Here is a 13,016-nt window from a genome sequence, read left to right on the forward strand (position 1 = left end):
ATAGGAGTATTTGTAATTGCAAAAGATCCTAAGGAGAGAAAGAGCCTCCCTAGCTAGTTTCTGGAAACCCCTTTCCTCATTTTCAGGGCACCTGTTTCTTTTGAGGGTCCCTTTTGATCTTTCTTCCCCATCAAAAATCCTTTGAGTTAACTTTGGGACCAACTTTTACCCAACTAAAAGCCACCAATAAATCAAACCCTAAAAAGCTCTTTTTCCCTTAAACTATAAAAACAAATTTTTTTTTTTTACTATTTTGGTAGTGAATGCCAAAAATTCCCACACTTAAATGCAGAACACTGCTTTCACAGAACACTGAATCAGAGAGGGAAAACTCAATGATAAAGTTAATAGAATGAAATACGATGCTAAAAATTGAAGATGTAAAACATTGATCAAGAACCAATGAAATTTAAACAATTAAAATTACAGACAATTATCTTTAGGAATACTGACAACCCTTAGCAATTATGTAACATGTTGGCTGGCAAATATTTTAATCAACTAAATTAAAAAATAATAACCAATATCTAACTGGAAAGAAAACAGTATAAGGAAGAAAAAACAGGAAGAGAAAAAAATGAAAGGAAGAAGGAAGAGGGGATTTACTTTCAATATTTAATTCAAATTAAAAAAAATCCTGATCACTAAAAGTTTACAATCTACAAAAAGTTATTTGAATGCTGTCATTACAACAGGCACAGAATCAAATATTAGATCCTAAATCAAAATTATTTCTATGCCTGTCATCCACAAATCATGATTAAGAAACAAACTCCAAATACCACTAAACCCATTTTGTTATTTGTTACTTAATCCTATCAGAGCTAACTGACATAAAATAACCACATAGCTGACAGACAAGGAACAAAGGTGATTTGTTTATGCTCATTTTTTTCACCCACTTACAGAAAGAAAAAATAAATAAACTATATGCTTGATTTTTCAGAATTAAAATTATTTACCACTTTTTCCTTTAACTCTAAGCATAATTGATAAGCATAATAAGGACATTAAAAATTTCTTCTCATATGTTTGGCCCAATAGCTCCAGAAACTCCGAGATGGTCTGTTTAGGCTTCATTGAAGGAGGGATCCCTGCATAGTTTCTACAGCATCAAAAGAACCTTGAGGTAGGTACAGAGGATTTATCAACTTATGTATATATATACCTATCATGTATGCATGTGATGTTTTAAAAACACTCTATAAATATTTGAGTTACAAGACATATGACACAAACTTATTACCCTACGTTCAGTATACTATTATTTGACGTTCTGGTATTTCCACTTTTCCAAGAACTATGCTACAAATAAAAGGCAGAGAAAACCAATCACTTCTTGCCTCCAAATGGTGTCATACTCACCTATACTTAATTGAATTACAAACTCAAATACCTGTTATTTTCAAGGCTGTGAATTATACCAAATGACTTAGAAAAAGAAAAGCCAAGGCTTAATTTGTTAGTGAAACAAGGCCTTTCTTGAAATTCCTGTAAACTTTCATTCTGCAAAGCAACTCATCCACATTAAAATGGTCAAAAAGGATTTCATTTAATTAGTGATATGTAGACTTTTGCATAGAAAAGGTTACAAAGTAATGCATAGAAGACTAGGTACAGTAATTTTTAAAACAATATTTAAAAGTATAATTTTGCATAATGTTTAACATTCTCATAATGTTTATTGCTTTCTCCACACAGCAGAGAAATGAAGTGCATAATAATACATGCTGTGTCTTTGTCTTTCAAACATAAAATCTCATGTGCTCAATTTCAAAGTATTAGGAGATTATTCTGTCGTTAAACAAAACAAAAACAACAAAACCAAAACACATTATGTAGCACTAGTCTAGGACAAAAATAATTTATGTACATCCCATTGAATACATTCATCTTGATTTGGGATCAAATGCAATCACAAGCCTGACAAAGGACGTTTAAAAATCGTGGCTTTTCTCTTACCATCATTCTCTCCCTGCCTCATCACTTCCAGAAATGCAATTTCTCTCCAAAAGGTGACAATAGATTTTACATGTTATTGGGATGAAATCAGTAAGATAAATATGTAAAAATTGTCCAAATGATACAGAATAAATTAAACTCTTACAACTGGAGAGTTTTCAAGTTGGCATGAGTCAGATAGCCTCTGGTGGGCACATAGTAAGCATCTGCTTCTAGGTGCACTATATAAATGAATGGTTTATATAAAGAAGCACCACGTTTTGAGCCATGAAAGAAAATGCCTGGGGGTTTGCAGGCAGGGCAGAAATGCTTGTTAGTCTGATCACTGATGTAATAATTGCTTACACTAATGCATTGCTAAATGTCACCACTTGGCAAGTCTGTACAAAGAAAGCAAACTAAGATAAAACTAGGACTTTCAACTTGAAAATTTTCAGCAATCCTTTTGGCCAATAAAAACCTGCTGGTTTCAAACAGAGTGCTCTTCTCTTGTACTGAAGTATCTGCAGCCTAATGCAGGATTTCTGTCCCTTATCCTTTCTTAACCCAACCTCTACACTCTTCTTGTGCAATGTTGTATGTTCAAAAGAAAACTACTAGCTCAGGCACTTATGAAACACAAACATTTTTTCCCGTCTAGTTTCAAGAGAATTGAGTCAGGTCATTTTTCTTCTCCAATTCAGACTTCCTGATGCACTGCTGGATGGTATGGTCCATATATTTTCCAGGAAACTTCTAAATGGAAACAAGTGTGAAGTTTTCAAATGTTGCTGATGTCAAGTTACCAAATCGCCTTAAACCAAAACAGGGGAAAAAAAGATACCACATTTCCACTTGTGAGGTTTGTGTCTGAAACAGCTTTCCTGTTCCTTTGTGGGTTTGCAGACATCTCTATGGCTACTTCCAGGGTTGCAGAGGTTTTAAGCTGACTCGGAAATGAAGGACATTCAGTTGCTACTGTGAGGAGTTCCGTGAAAACTTAAAAAGCTCCTACTTCTGTGCCCCAGGGTCGATAAGGTTTACTGGTTGTTCCACTGCCCGTCTGCTGAGGGCTGGACGTGGCTGATACCGACAAGGGCGGGCTGATGGCTGTGGCAGCTGCCACGGCGGCAGCTGCGTTTGGGGGAAGCATGGGGAACGCCCCGGCAAAGGAGAGAGGGAAGCTGTGCGCAGCTGCGGTGGCTGCTGCCGCGGCTGCGTGGACGGTGGCGGAGAGGGACAGCAGAGAAGTGGAGAGAGGCGGCACGCAGGGGGCGACGCTGCCTGTCGAGGGCATCCGCAAGGCGGAATCCGCGTGGGCGAACGTGGCGGTGAGGAGGGCGGAGCCGTGGGCAGGAGGCACTTCCGAAGTGGTGGAGAGGCGACAGGGCGTGGGCTCCGAGGCGTGGAGTCCGTTGGGTGGGAGCAGGGCTGCCGGGAGGTGGTGGAAGGCCGCCGCCCAGTGGTGCGGATGCAGGGGGTGATGGTGGTGGGCCAGAGAGGAGGTCATGGCCGCCGCCTCCCGCTGCGAGGCGCACGAGCTGAGATGCGAGACCAGGCGCACACGCAGTGGGTCGGAGGAGTCCAGGCCTTCCACGGAGCTCAGGTACCTCGCCACTTCTGTTAGGCACTCCCGGAACCCAATGCTCATGAAGTCCATGGCAAGGGCATGTGCGTCAAAGTAGCCTAAAAGGGGGTTCGGGCACAGTGCAGGCCAGGAGAGACAGCGAGGGAGAAAGAATGATAACCATTACGAAGAGTTACCACCGACTACGTTCCACCCTCTCCTTCAGAGATTTAAGTACAACTAGCGATACTTCCTGAAGATGTTGCCAGCTATTTATGGCCGTAATTTTTGCAGACGTTAAGAAAGTGTACTTTGCAATTCACATGTGTGACAATTCTGGTAGTGCTATACACTACAGCTGTTCTTGCAACCAAATATCACAGTGGGGGGAAAAATGAAGAACATCTGTGTTTCAAACACTTTCAGGAAAAAAAAATGGTGTCTCTTTTGTATGGTGGGACAGTGAAATTCTCTAGTAAACTTTTGCACGGGTATTACAGAGGACCAGTCTCTCTGTCTCTGTCACATGAGTTAGAGATTAAAGGGTTTATCGGAAACATCCTCACTCCCTTGGCATTTGTAGCAGAGACGTGAAAAGCATACAAGCAGATTGAGGACTTTGTTAGAAATGTGCTAGAACTGCTTAATAAAGTCATACATGCTTCGTGATTCATGGTGCTTTTTTTTTTAATCGACAAAATGAAAACACCATTCTTTGTATGAAAAAATTTAAAGAAAGCAAAATGATTTTAAAAAATGTGGTTACTAATTTGAAGGTCGGTAATATGAGGCTCCTTGGCTGACATGAGGTTACTATAACTCCTAGTTATCCTGAAGCTCAAATATAAATTTATTTCATTGGTTAGCTTAAGTTTTTTCTGGCATATATTCAAGAAAAAAAATGTATGTTAATTATGTCAGTGTGTATGCATGTACCCCTACACATAAGGTTATTATCATAAAAATGGCTAAAGTCCATCACATTTATGAGAATCTCTTTTTATCCAAAGATAATACATTAGAATAGAAAATAATAGCATCTGACTAGTATCAGTGCCAATTTAGGGTACTGATAATAATCAGAGGTTTGGGGAAATGTCACCACTTTGAATTAGTGACCTCTAGTATGTACAAACATATCCTTCTCAGATTTTTTTTTCTCATTTGCAAGTTTTTTTAAAAACAATTTTCAAATTAAAATTTAGTCTACTCACTTTGGGGATGTGTGTATATATAAATGACAAATACCACATTCAAACAAGGTTATTTTCATCTAAGGCATTTACTGCATTATCTTTTTTGTTTTTGTAGGTCAAAGTATTACCTGTTTCATTTACCATCTATTAACATTTAAACTAAGTTATTCTGTAGTTTGACTTTGGCAAAATAGTAGTCACAGTATTCAAAGTCCAAGAGCTAGAATTCCAACAGAAACTTGAAAGTCCCAAAAAAGAAATTTGGGAAAAAATATATACATTAAGATAGTTAACAGCACAAAGACATAAGAGAATATCATGAAATGTGGAAGATAAGCAACAAAAATCATTATCATCCCAGGCCTTCAGTACAGTTAGCAATAAAGCCACTGACATTAGGAGGTAAAGTTCTTCCTGAAGAAGACTCCTCCAAAGAAAGATTTCACATTAAGTGTCCTTAGGGTTCTCTGTAAGGCTTTGCAGGCTTCTGACTTCCATGAGAGAAGGGAGGTAATCATCAGAGTAGACAGAGTCCAGAAATCCAGAGGGATCTAGAATTTAGGTTACTCTAAATCTTCTCTAGAAACTACTGCCTTAGCAAAACAGACTAAAGAATAGATCAAAAGAATTGAACCCCAAGAGCTTCCAAGAATTTTCATGACTAGGCACAAAGTAATTGAAATTTGTGATATACTGGCTATATGTTGTTGGACATGGCTGAGTTCTCTGTTGCATCTTAAGGCATATGAATTATATAATTCCTATTCTATTGCTGACTGTAGAGGGAAATGACGATGAGCAGCTGTTTCTTGTGACTGGATCTTGGGCCAATAATAATAGCAGAGTGGTCCACGCCACTTCCATCACTGCTGTATGGGCTGTAAGTGACTAAACTCACAACAACATTATGAAGTAAACAGTCTCACTGTCCTCATTTTACAGATGAAGAAACTGGGCTTCAGAGAAGGTTAGTAACTTACCCAGGGTCACAGAGCTAAAAAAAAAAAAAAATAGCAGAGCCAGGATTTGAAACCAGGCAACCTACCCGCAGTTTCTGCCCTTCGCCAGTACCTTCTGAGGCCCCATAGTTGCTGTGAGTCTAACAATTTGCGCCCACACTGCCAGCCCCCCTCCCCCCAAGGCCCACACATTCTCTGGTGAGGTGACCTCTCTAATGACCGGGCAGTCAGGCGACTTGTATGGAACTTGCTCGCAAATGTCTGTTCACAGACTATTTTGGGACGGATTTTAGGACTGTTCAGGTAGCCGAGAATAGCAACCAAGATGGAACTTAGTTTTTATACTAAGGCATAAGAACAATATTACTCTTTAGAAGTATAGCTCATGCCAACTATTTGAAACGCTGATAAAAATTCTTCGCTTTACATCTAGCAGAGCCAAGAGAGGTAAAGCAATCAAACAACTTTCCCCTGCAGCATCACTAACTCAATCAGCCTCCTAATATCTTGAGGTAGCATGTGTAGAGACAGAATCATGAGGCTGCAGGGACCCTTGAGAATTCAAAGTGCTGCTAGTACAGGCCTCCCCGTGTAGCTCAGCACCTCTGTCTCGGTTTAAACGTGGGGGCAGTGGCTAAGCTGGGCTGGATCACTGGCATCTACAATTTCATCCAGTTCTCTACTATGTAAGAATATTTGCATGCTTTGCGGAGGGTTACATTTTAATGAGAAGAGATCACAATTCCATACCCATTCAGTATGTTTATTCATGCAGGATGGTTCCTTGAGCAGGGGCAACAGAGGGTAAGTCACACTGGATGTGAGGGCATCCCTTTACCATGATCACCCTCCACCTGACACAGGTAGAAAGATGGTGACGCTCAGAGCGGATGTTCCACAGGTCTTCAGCTGGAGTTAAATACTGAAATACTTGGGCACCGATTGCTGAACAGCTATTTCTCTCCAGTGTCCTGCTTCTGCCCTGATCTAGGGAAAACTCTGGTGCTCTGCACTAAAAGGCTAATGCCTAACAGAGAGAAGCCTCTAGGGTGTAGCTGCAGGGCTTCGTCTTTGTGGTACCCTCTCCTCAGCCAGTTATCAAATATATGGACCAGCACCCTTGACGAAGATGAATACCGAAGGCCTTCTGGAGGGTGAAAAAGATACAAAGGGCAAAATCAAGTCTGATTGATATGGGAGAAGATAATGAAATCTGAATGAATCAGCATTCAGGACATTCAGGATCTCACATCCATTTATACCATGACGTGAGGGTCCATCCCTGAGTCCCCTGGACTATTCTTCCCTAAATCACTATCTGGTACAGAAGACATCTCTCCATGGCACTGGGCCAGGGCACCTGCTCCTGTTTGCTTTCTGCAGAATGACTGTTCCATCAGTGGTTTCCAGGACAGAGATTCACTACCTGCACTTCAAATGCTCTGTGTGGTCTAAGTCCAAGACCAATCAGACTCTGAAAACAACAATGAAAGTTCACTTCTTTTGGAACGGCTGCATGATACTAAGTCATAGCCTTGATTTAATGGGTGGAGGGGAGGATGGTGGGGGAGGGAAAGTAGAAGAGAAAAAGATTGCCTCTAACCTTCGTTTATGTTTGGATGTTTGTGTGTTTGTTTTGTCTTTGGTACAAATTCCAGCATGCACTTCTGAAAGTCCCAAACAAATCTCTGACCAGGCTGCAGTGAATGAAGCCTTACTCCCACAGTACTATGAAAGCAAACACAAGCCCAGGGTCAAGTGCTTCTTTTGTTCCAGAAGTTCTTTCCCACGAGTTCAATCCTGCCATTAGCATTGATTTCCACGGCTTTAATCTGGGACCTCCTATCTCAGCTTGTTAAAGAACTGTTCAACTATGACTTCCTTACAATCTTAAGGAGAAAAAAATGAAAAGAGAAAGGCAGAAAGCGGGGAAGGAATGAAGTCACCGACTTACCTTTACCCCCAGTTGCCTGCAGCATCTTTAAGTGATCTACTGTCATTTGAAGTATTTCAGCCTTTTCTAACTTTGCAGATCCCTGAATAAACAAATAATGAAGTCTCATAAATCCTATGGAAACAAATTTGGAACAACTTATCCTGAATGTTCATTTTCCCTCCCACTAAGAAGTTCTCAGTTTAATTTTTTCACAGAAAAAAAATTTGAATTCCTTCCAAATTTCACAGGAAGACACTAATTATGTCATACCTAGTGACAGATATTCGCCATTTTAACTCTTAAAGAATACAAGGTGTGATAAGTAATTTTTAATCACAAAAACAATTCCACTAGGATCACTCCACCCAAACTATTACAACTGCAAAATTCTCAAACTTTGCATCAATCTCTGCCCTGGTAAATAATATATTTTATTTTATTAGGCGATATATAATAGTCTTTCCTAGTGGCTCAGAAGGTAAAGAATCCACCTGCAATGCAGGAGACCTGGGTTCAATTCCTGGGTAGGGAAGATTCCCTGGAGGAGGGCATGGCTACCTACTCCAGTATTCTTGCCTAGAGAATTTCATGGACAGAGAAGCCTGGCGAGCTACAGTTGATGGGGTCACAGAGTTGGACACAACTGAGCAACTAATGCTATAGAGCAACTGACAGTTAAGTCTGGATCAGTTGAATCCAACTCTGGAAGAAAAGGAGATAGGATCTCAGCAAATTATTGTTAAAAGCATATTTTTCAAATTCTAAGATGCCTTAGGTAATTCATACTACACTACTGTAAGCAGAACCAAAAGTGCAAAAAGGGAGACTTTCAAAGTTTTTTTTCCCCCAGGAACTACCAGCAGGTGTCACTGTAAATTCCAAGATCATAAACAAGGAAGCATAATCTACCTCTTTACCTATTAAGCATCAAAAAAGCTTAAGGATATCTGAACCCTTTAAAACGGCTCTTAATAAAACTGTCTTGGAAATATATTTTATGCCCATTCCCCCATTTTAAAGCACCTCTGGAAACCAACTGGAATACAAATGTGCCACTGCAAGCTGTCTCAGAGGGCTGTGGGTGGCTTCTAATTTCTTGGAAGAGCTAAATAATTAAATCAGTATGTTTCCTTGAAAAGGAAACTGAAGTTTATTTCAGGTTCCTATGCTTTACTTGTTCTGTGAAAATTGTCAGCACCCCATGCATGGTGAGAATGCCAGAGTTATTTAAACTGCTCGAAAGAACACTCTTCTAATCATATTGTGACACGGCCAGCTCACCAGGGTTGGTCGCCAAGCTCAGCAAATGGGAAAGCCTGTGTTTATGGTAACTAACTGCCAAACTACTGAGGTCTGCTTTTAAGGTTTGTTTTAAGTCAACAGTTAAGGGAAAACAAAATCTAACAACCCTCCCTCCTCCCCAAAAAAATCACCCAACTGTTCCTCATAACTGTAGACATTTCAGTACTGAAAGTAAAAAATGTCATTGATTACTCATATTTTCATTTTCAGTGTGTTGTCATGGGAAATGCTACTAATCAAAACTACAACTATTTAGCTTATCAGTTTTAGCATACAGAGTGGGTGATTTTTTCTTTTAAAAATGTATAATCAATAACATACGACACCTTGTACTTCTGTCCATGTTCAATTTTTTCATGAAGATGAACAGGAGTTTCAGTGAAAGTGACTAATAACAAAACTGCAGTTTCTGGATAATTTCCAAGGACTTTGTGGGGCTTGCTTTATAATGTTTGTGGTTCATGAAACAACAAAGTGGAATAAACAAACAATGGATGTCTTATATCCTATTTGAAGTTAATTGAAAGTATAACATCTTCAACAAGGGTATGATGCCATGCTGTTTGAAAGATGCTGTTAGAAATCTGACCGTCAACCATGGAGGCCGAGGGAAAACCACAACTTTTCCAAAATGACAGAGGAAGACTTAAACATTTGGCTTCGTATTTTATCAAGTGTGCAAAGTCTCTTTTTTCCCCCTTTTTCTTTCTTTCTTTTTTTTTTTGGTAAAGAAACACTTGAATTCTGGAAAGGGGGATTTATGGCTAGTTTGATTTTTACCAGACTTTCACAAATATGCCTCAAAATAAACATGATTCTATTAACCCAGGGATTAAAAATGAAACCAAGTGGTTTGGTAAATAAATTTTGTTAGTACTATTATCTAGGAAATAGAACTAGAGATGTTACTTCCTCGGCTTTGGCTATTTTTTAAAATAAAAAATCTTACTTAAAAGAATAGTTAAAAATAGTTTGAGACAAAAAATGAAATTTCACATATATATCTTTTTTTTTTTTTTAAGAAGACTACTACATACAGCTCGGTTTTAAACCACTACTGGTATTCATAGAAAGAACAGAGAAAGCATGAACATGTTACCCTGAAGGGAAAATAAGCTAGAGAATGGAAATGTTTTTCAACTTCATGATGGATTATGTTTTTAATAGTTTTGCCACAACAAAGCATTTTATTGAAATAACTGCTGTGTGCCAGATCAGGGCACATACACTATTATTTTAATGAGCTTTAACAAGAACCCACATTCCCAGATGAGAGAATCAGATTTTTTGAGCTCTTTGGTGGGATGGTCGGGGTGGGGGCAGCTTACTTGTTTTTCAAAAGCGGTTGGCACCAGTCGTCTCAACTCAGATAAACTGTTATTTATCCGATCTCGACGCCTTTTCTCTATTATCTATCCCCAAAAAAGCAAAACAACAACAAAAGTTTATGAATACACAGATGATAAAATGATTCATAATGGAAAAATACAACTGCTACACGTTAGGCAGGATTACAGGAAACAAAAAGAAAAAAAAAATCACATACCCCTCTCCTTTTCTTTCTTGCCATAATCTGAGATGTTGTTGTTGGCGAATTCGACCTAATCACAGAGCTAGTACTTTGCCTATGAGGTAAGAAGAGTTTGTCAGGTGCTGTATGAACATATGAACATAACAACTGTTTCTTCTGGGTGCTTGAAGGCACCCACGAAATAATTCAGAGAGAGAGCATAGTTCAGATCAGCGTTATTTTATTCTTAATTCTTATTCTTAACAAACTTTGCTTTCAGCCCTTTCATATCTTTTCAGGAAAAAATCATGCCATTTTTTTCTTTTAATGAGTAATCCAGATGCCAAATCTACTGGCAGAAAACATCTCTAAACTTTTATTGGTCTCCCAATGAAATACTTATGGGCAGTCAGGGTGAGAAGTTAGATATTAGTACTTCCTAGTTCCACTCATAAATGTTTCTTAAAAGTCAGCTAATCTCTAATAGCATCCCTCCTCCTCCCTGAGGTCAGACCCACTAAACAAAGCAATGCTATTGCAAAATAAAGGCCATTTTAGCAGTATTATCAAACAGATATACAGTCACCGTATGTCATACTGCTGTCCCTAGATGCAGTCTTTAAGATAAACAGAAGTTATTTTACTATTTCAAAACTCCAATTAGTCATACAGAAAAAAAAAAAAAGACAAATTCAATGTTTTCTGTGTCAGTTTTCCAAAAGAATGACCCCAAATTAAATATGCCACTAACAGAAAAATTAAAATTAGATCTACCACTAGGTAAATGTTGTACTTTGAAAATAAAACTCTAGGTATCTCTCAGCCTTCAATCTAAGCTTAAAACTCTGAGTGGTAACCCATCTTGAGTTGGCTAATAAAAAAATATTTTGTATCAAAAGTTCAATCAAATCACTGCACTGTCACATAATTTTTATGATGCATTCTAGTTTGTATCTGTTTCTCTTCATAATTCATGGATACTCTGCTTTTTCATGTTCTCAAATTCTCCAGGTTCCTGTTATTTGTTCTTTCATTTTAGAAATGTTGCGCACACCAGGTTCTTATTACCTCACCTTCTCACTTCTGGATCTTATTTCTGAATTAACTGTTCCCCTCATTCCCACCCCTTCTCAACTGGTTTCACCTTTCACACATCTTTTGTTTTTCAGATCTCATTTTTTTTTAAGATGACACAACAACACTTTAATAACTATAAGATACTTTGTAAACAATATTTCAAGTAAATATCTTTGCTTCTGCTGATTCCTGGCTAAGGTCTGTACATGTTAGAATAATATTGAAAGAAAACCAGTTTTCCAAAGGTAGAATTTTACTCTTTGAGTGACAGCTGCAGATAAATAATTAAGGTGCTTCTGGGGATGCCAATTAGAAGCAATTATCGTTTGACCCGCCTTGGCACTAAAACGCCTCAATAACCTCCCTGTGTCATTGCAGAGTGGAGGTCTGGCTTCTGTGATCACGACCCCGATCTTTTCCAGACTTAGGAACAAGAAGTTAGAGAGAGGATGCCCGAAAGACTTGTCACTCACACCTCCATCAACCAAATTACACTCGACCAATCTGGAAATCTCAACCTACTTAGCCTTGCCATCGCAAATTGCTTTAATTTCTCCAAAGAGCAAGTCATCTTTTAGCGTCTTTAAAAGTTAAAACAATCTTTTTTCTTTCCCCTCTCTTCGCTTGGCCCATATTGAAAGTGCTCCCAATACAGTTTCGGTGGCGGGGGCGTCGCGGGTCGCCTGGACGTGCCAGTCAGCGTGCCCAACGCTGACAGCCGGGGGACCCTCCTTCGCCAGCCCCTGCACACTTCCAGCCGCGTCCCCCGTCTTCTCGCCCCACCCCTCGAGTGCAAACCCACTGCCTCGCCCCACCCCAACACGCGCTCCGCGAGCGCCCACCACTCAAAAGTATTCCAGGCAAAACTTTCCCCCGCTTGGTTAGAAGGCGGCGGCGAAGAACCTCGAGAAGTCCAACGAGCCGCTGGTACACAAAGCTCCCCGATGCCTCGGGCTCCGGACAGCTCCCGCCGAGCCCGCGCTCACCCCGAGTAATTGTTCTCGCTCCCCACGTCGATGGTCTCGTCCATGTCGCTCTCAGAGGTCGTCTCCTCGCAAGGGCGCTTCATCGCGGAGAAGACCGCGCGGGGCGCAGCCGGGCCGGAGCCACGGACGCCGAGCGGGACGCAGCGCCCTCCCTGCCTGCCTCCTCCCGCCCGCCCTCCCTGGGCCCCGGCAGGCGCGGCTCCGGCGGCGGCGCTGTCAGCTCCTCGCGGCTCTTTCCCACGCCGCAGCCCAGCTCGGCCGCAAGAGCCGGCGCCGGCCACGCCTCCCTCCCCGCGCGGGCGGGGCCCCCTCGCCCGCCACCCGCGCGCAGGCCCCCGCCCGCTCCGCCGGGCACCGCCTCCCCAGGGCCAGCGTGACCTGGGATTGGCTGAGGCGGAGGGGCGGGTCCGCGCTGGCCAATGCCGGCCGCGGAGCTCGGGCTTGAGGCGTGGGAACGCGGCCGCGCCTCTGCGGCCCGGGAGCTGAGCGCGGGTGGGGAGGCGCCGCGGCGAGCTGGAGCGCGAAGTTGCTAACCCTAGATA

At 41.1% G+C, this 13,016-nt stretch overlaps 1 protein-coding gene across 1 annotated transcript; it reads right to left on the reverse strand.

Annotated features, from left to right (window-relative positions):
- Window positions 1-1,532: 1,532 nt before the first annotated feature.
- HEY2 (hes related family bHLH transcription factor with YRPW motif 2) lies at window positions 1,533-12,730 on the reverse strand. The gene is made up of 5 exons (XM_081529862.1): window positions 12,475-12,730; window positions 10,448-10,526; window positions 10,230-10,313; window positions 7,618-7,699; window positions 1,533-3,627 (listed from the first exon to the last, which is right to left on the reverse strand). The coding sequence occupies exons 1-5, from the start codon at window positions 12,555-12,557 to the stop codon at window positions 2,942-2,944; spliced, it is 1,014 nt and encodes a 337-aa protein (XP_081385988.1). The 5' UTR covers window positions 12,558-12,730; the 3' UTR covers window positions 1,533-2,941.
- Between the last annotated feature and the right edge of the window lie 286 nt (window positions 12,731-13,016).

Source organism: Giraffa tippelskirchi, chromosome 9 (assembly GCF_054371585.1).
Source record: "Giraffa tippelskirchi isolate mGirTip1 chromosome 9, T2T-mGirTip1v1.2.pri, whole genome shotgun sequence".
In the NCBI taxonomy this organism is placed as follows: Eukaryota; Metazoa; Chordata; class Mammalia; order Artiodactyla; family Giraffidae; genus Giraffa; species Giraffa tippelskirchi.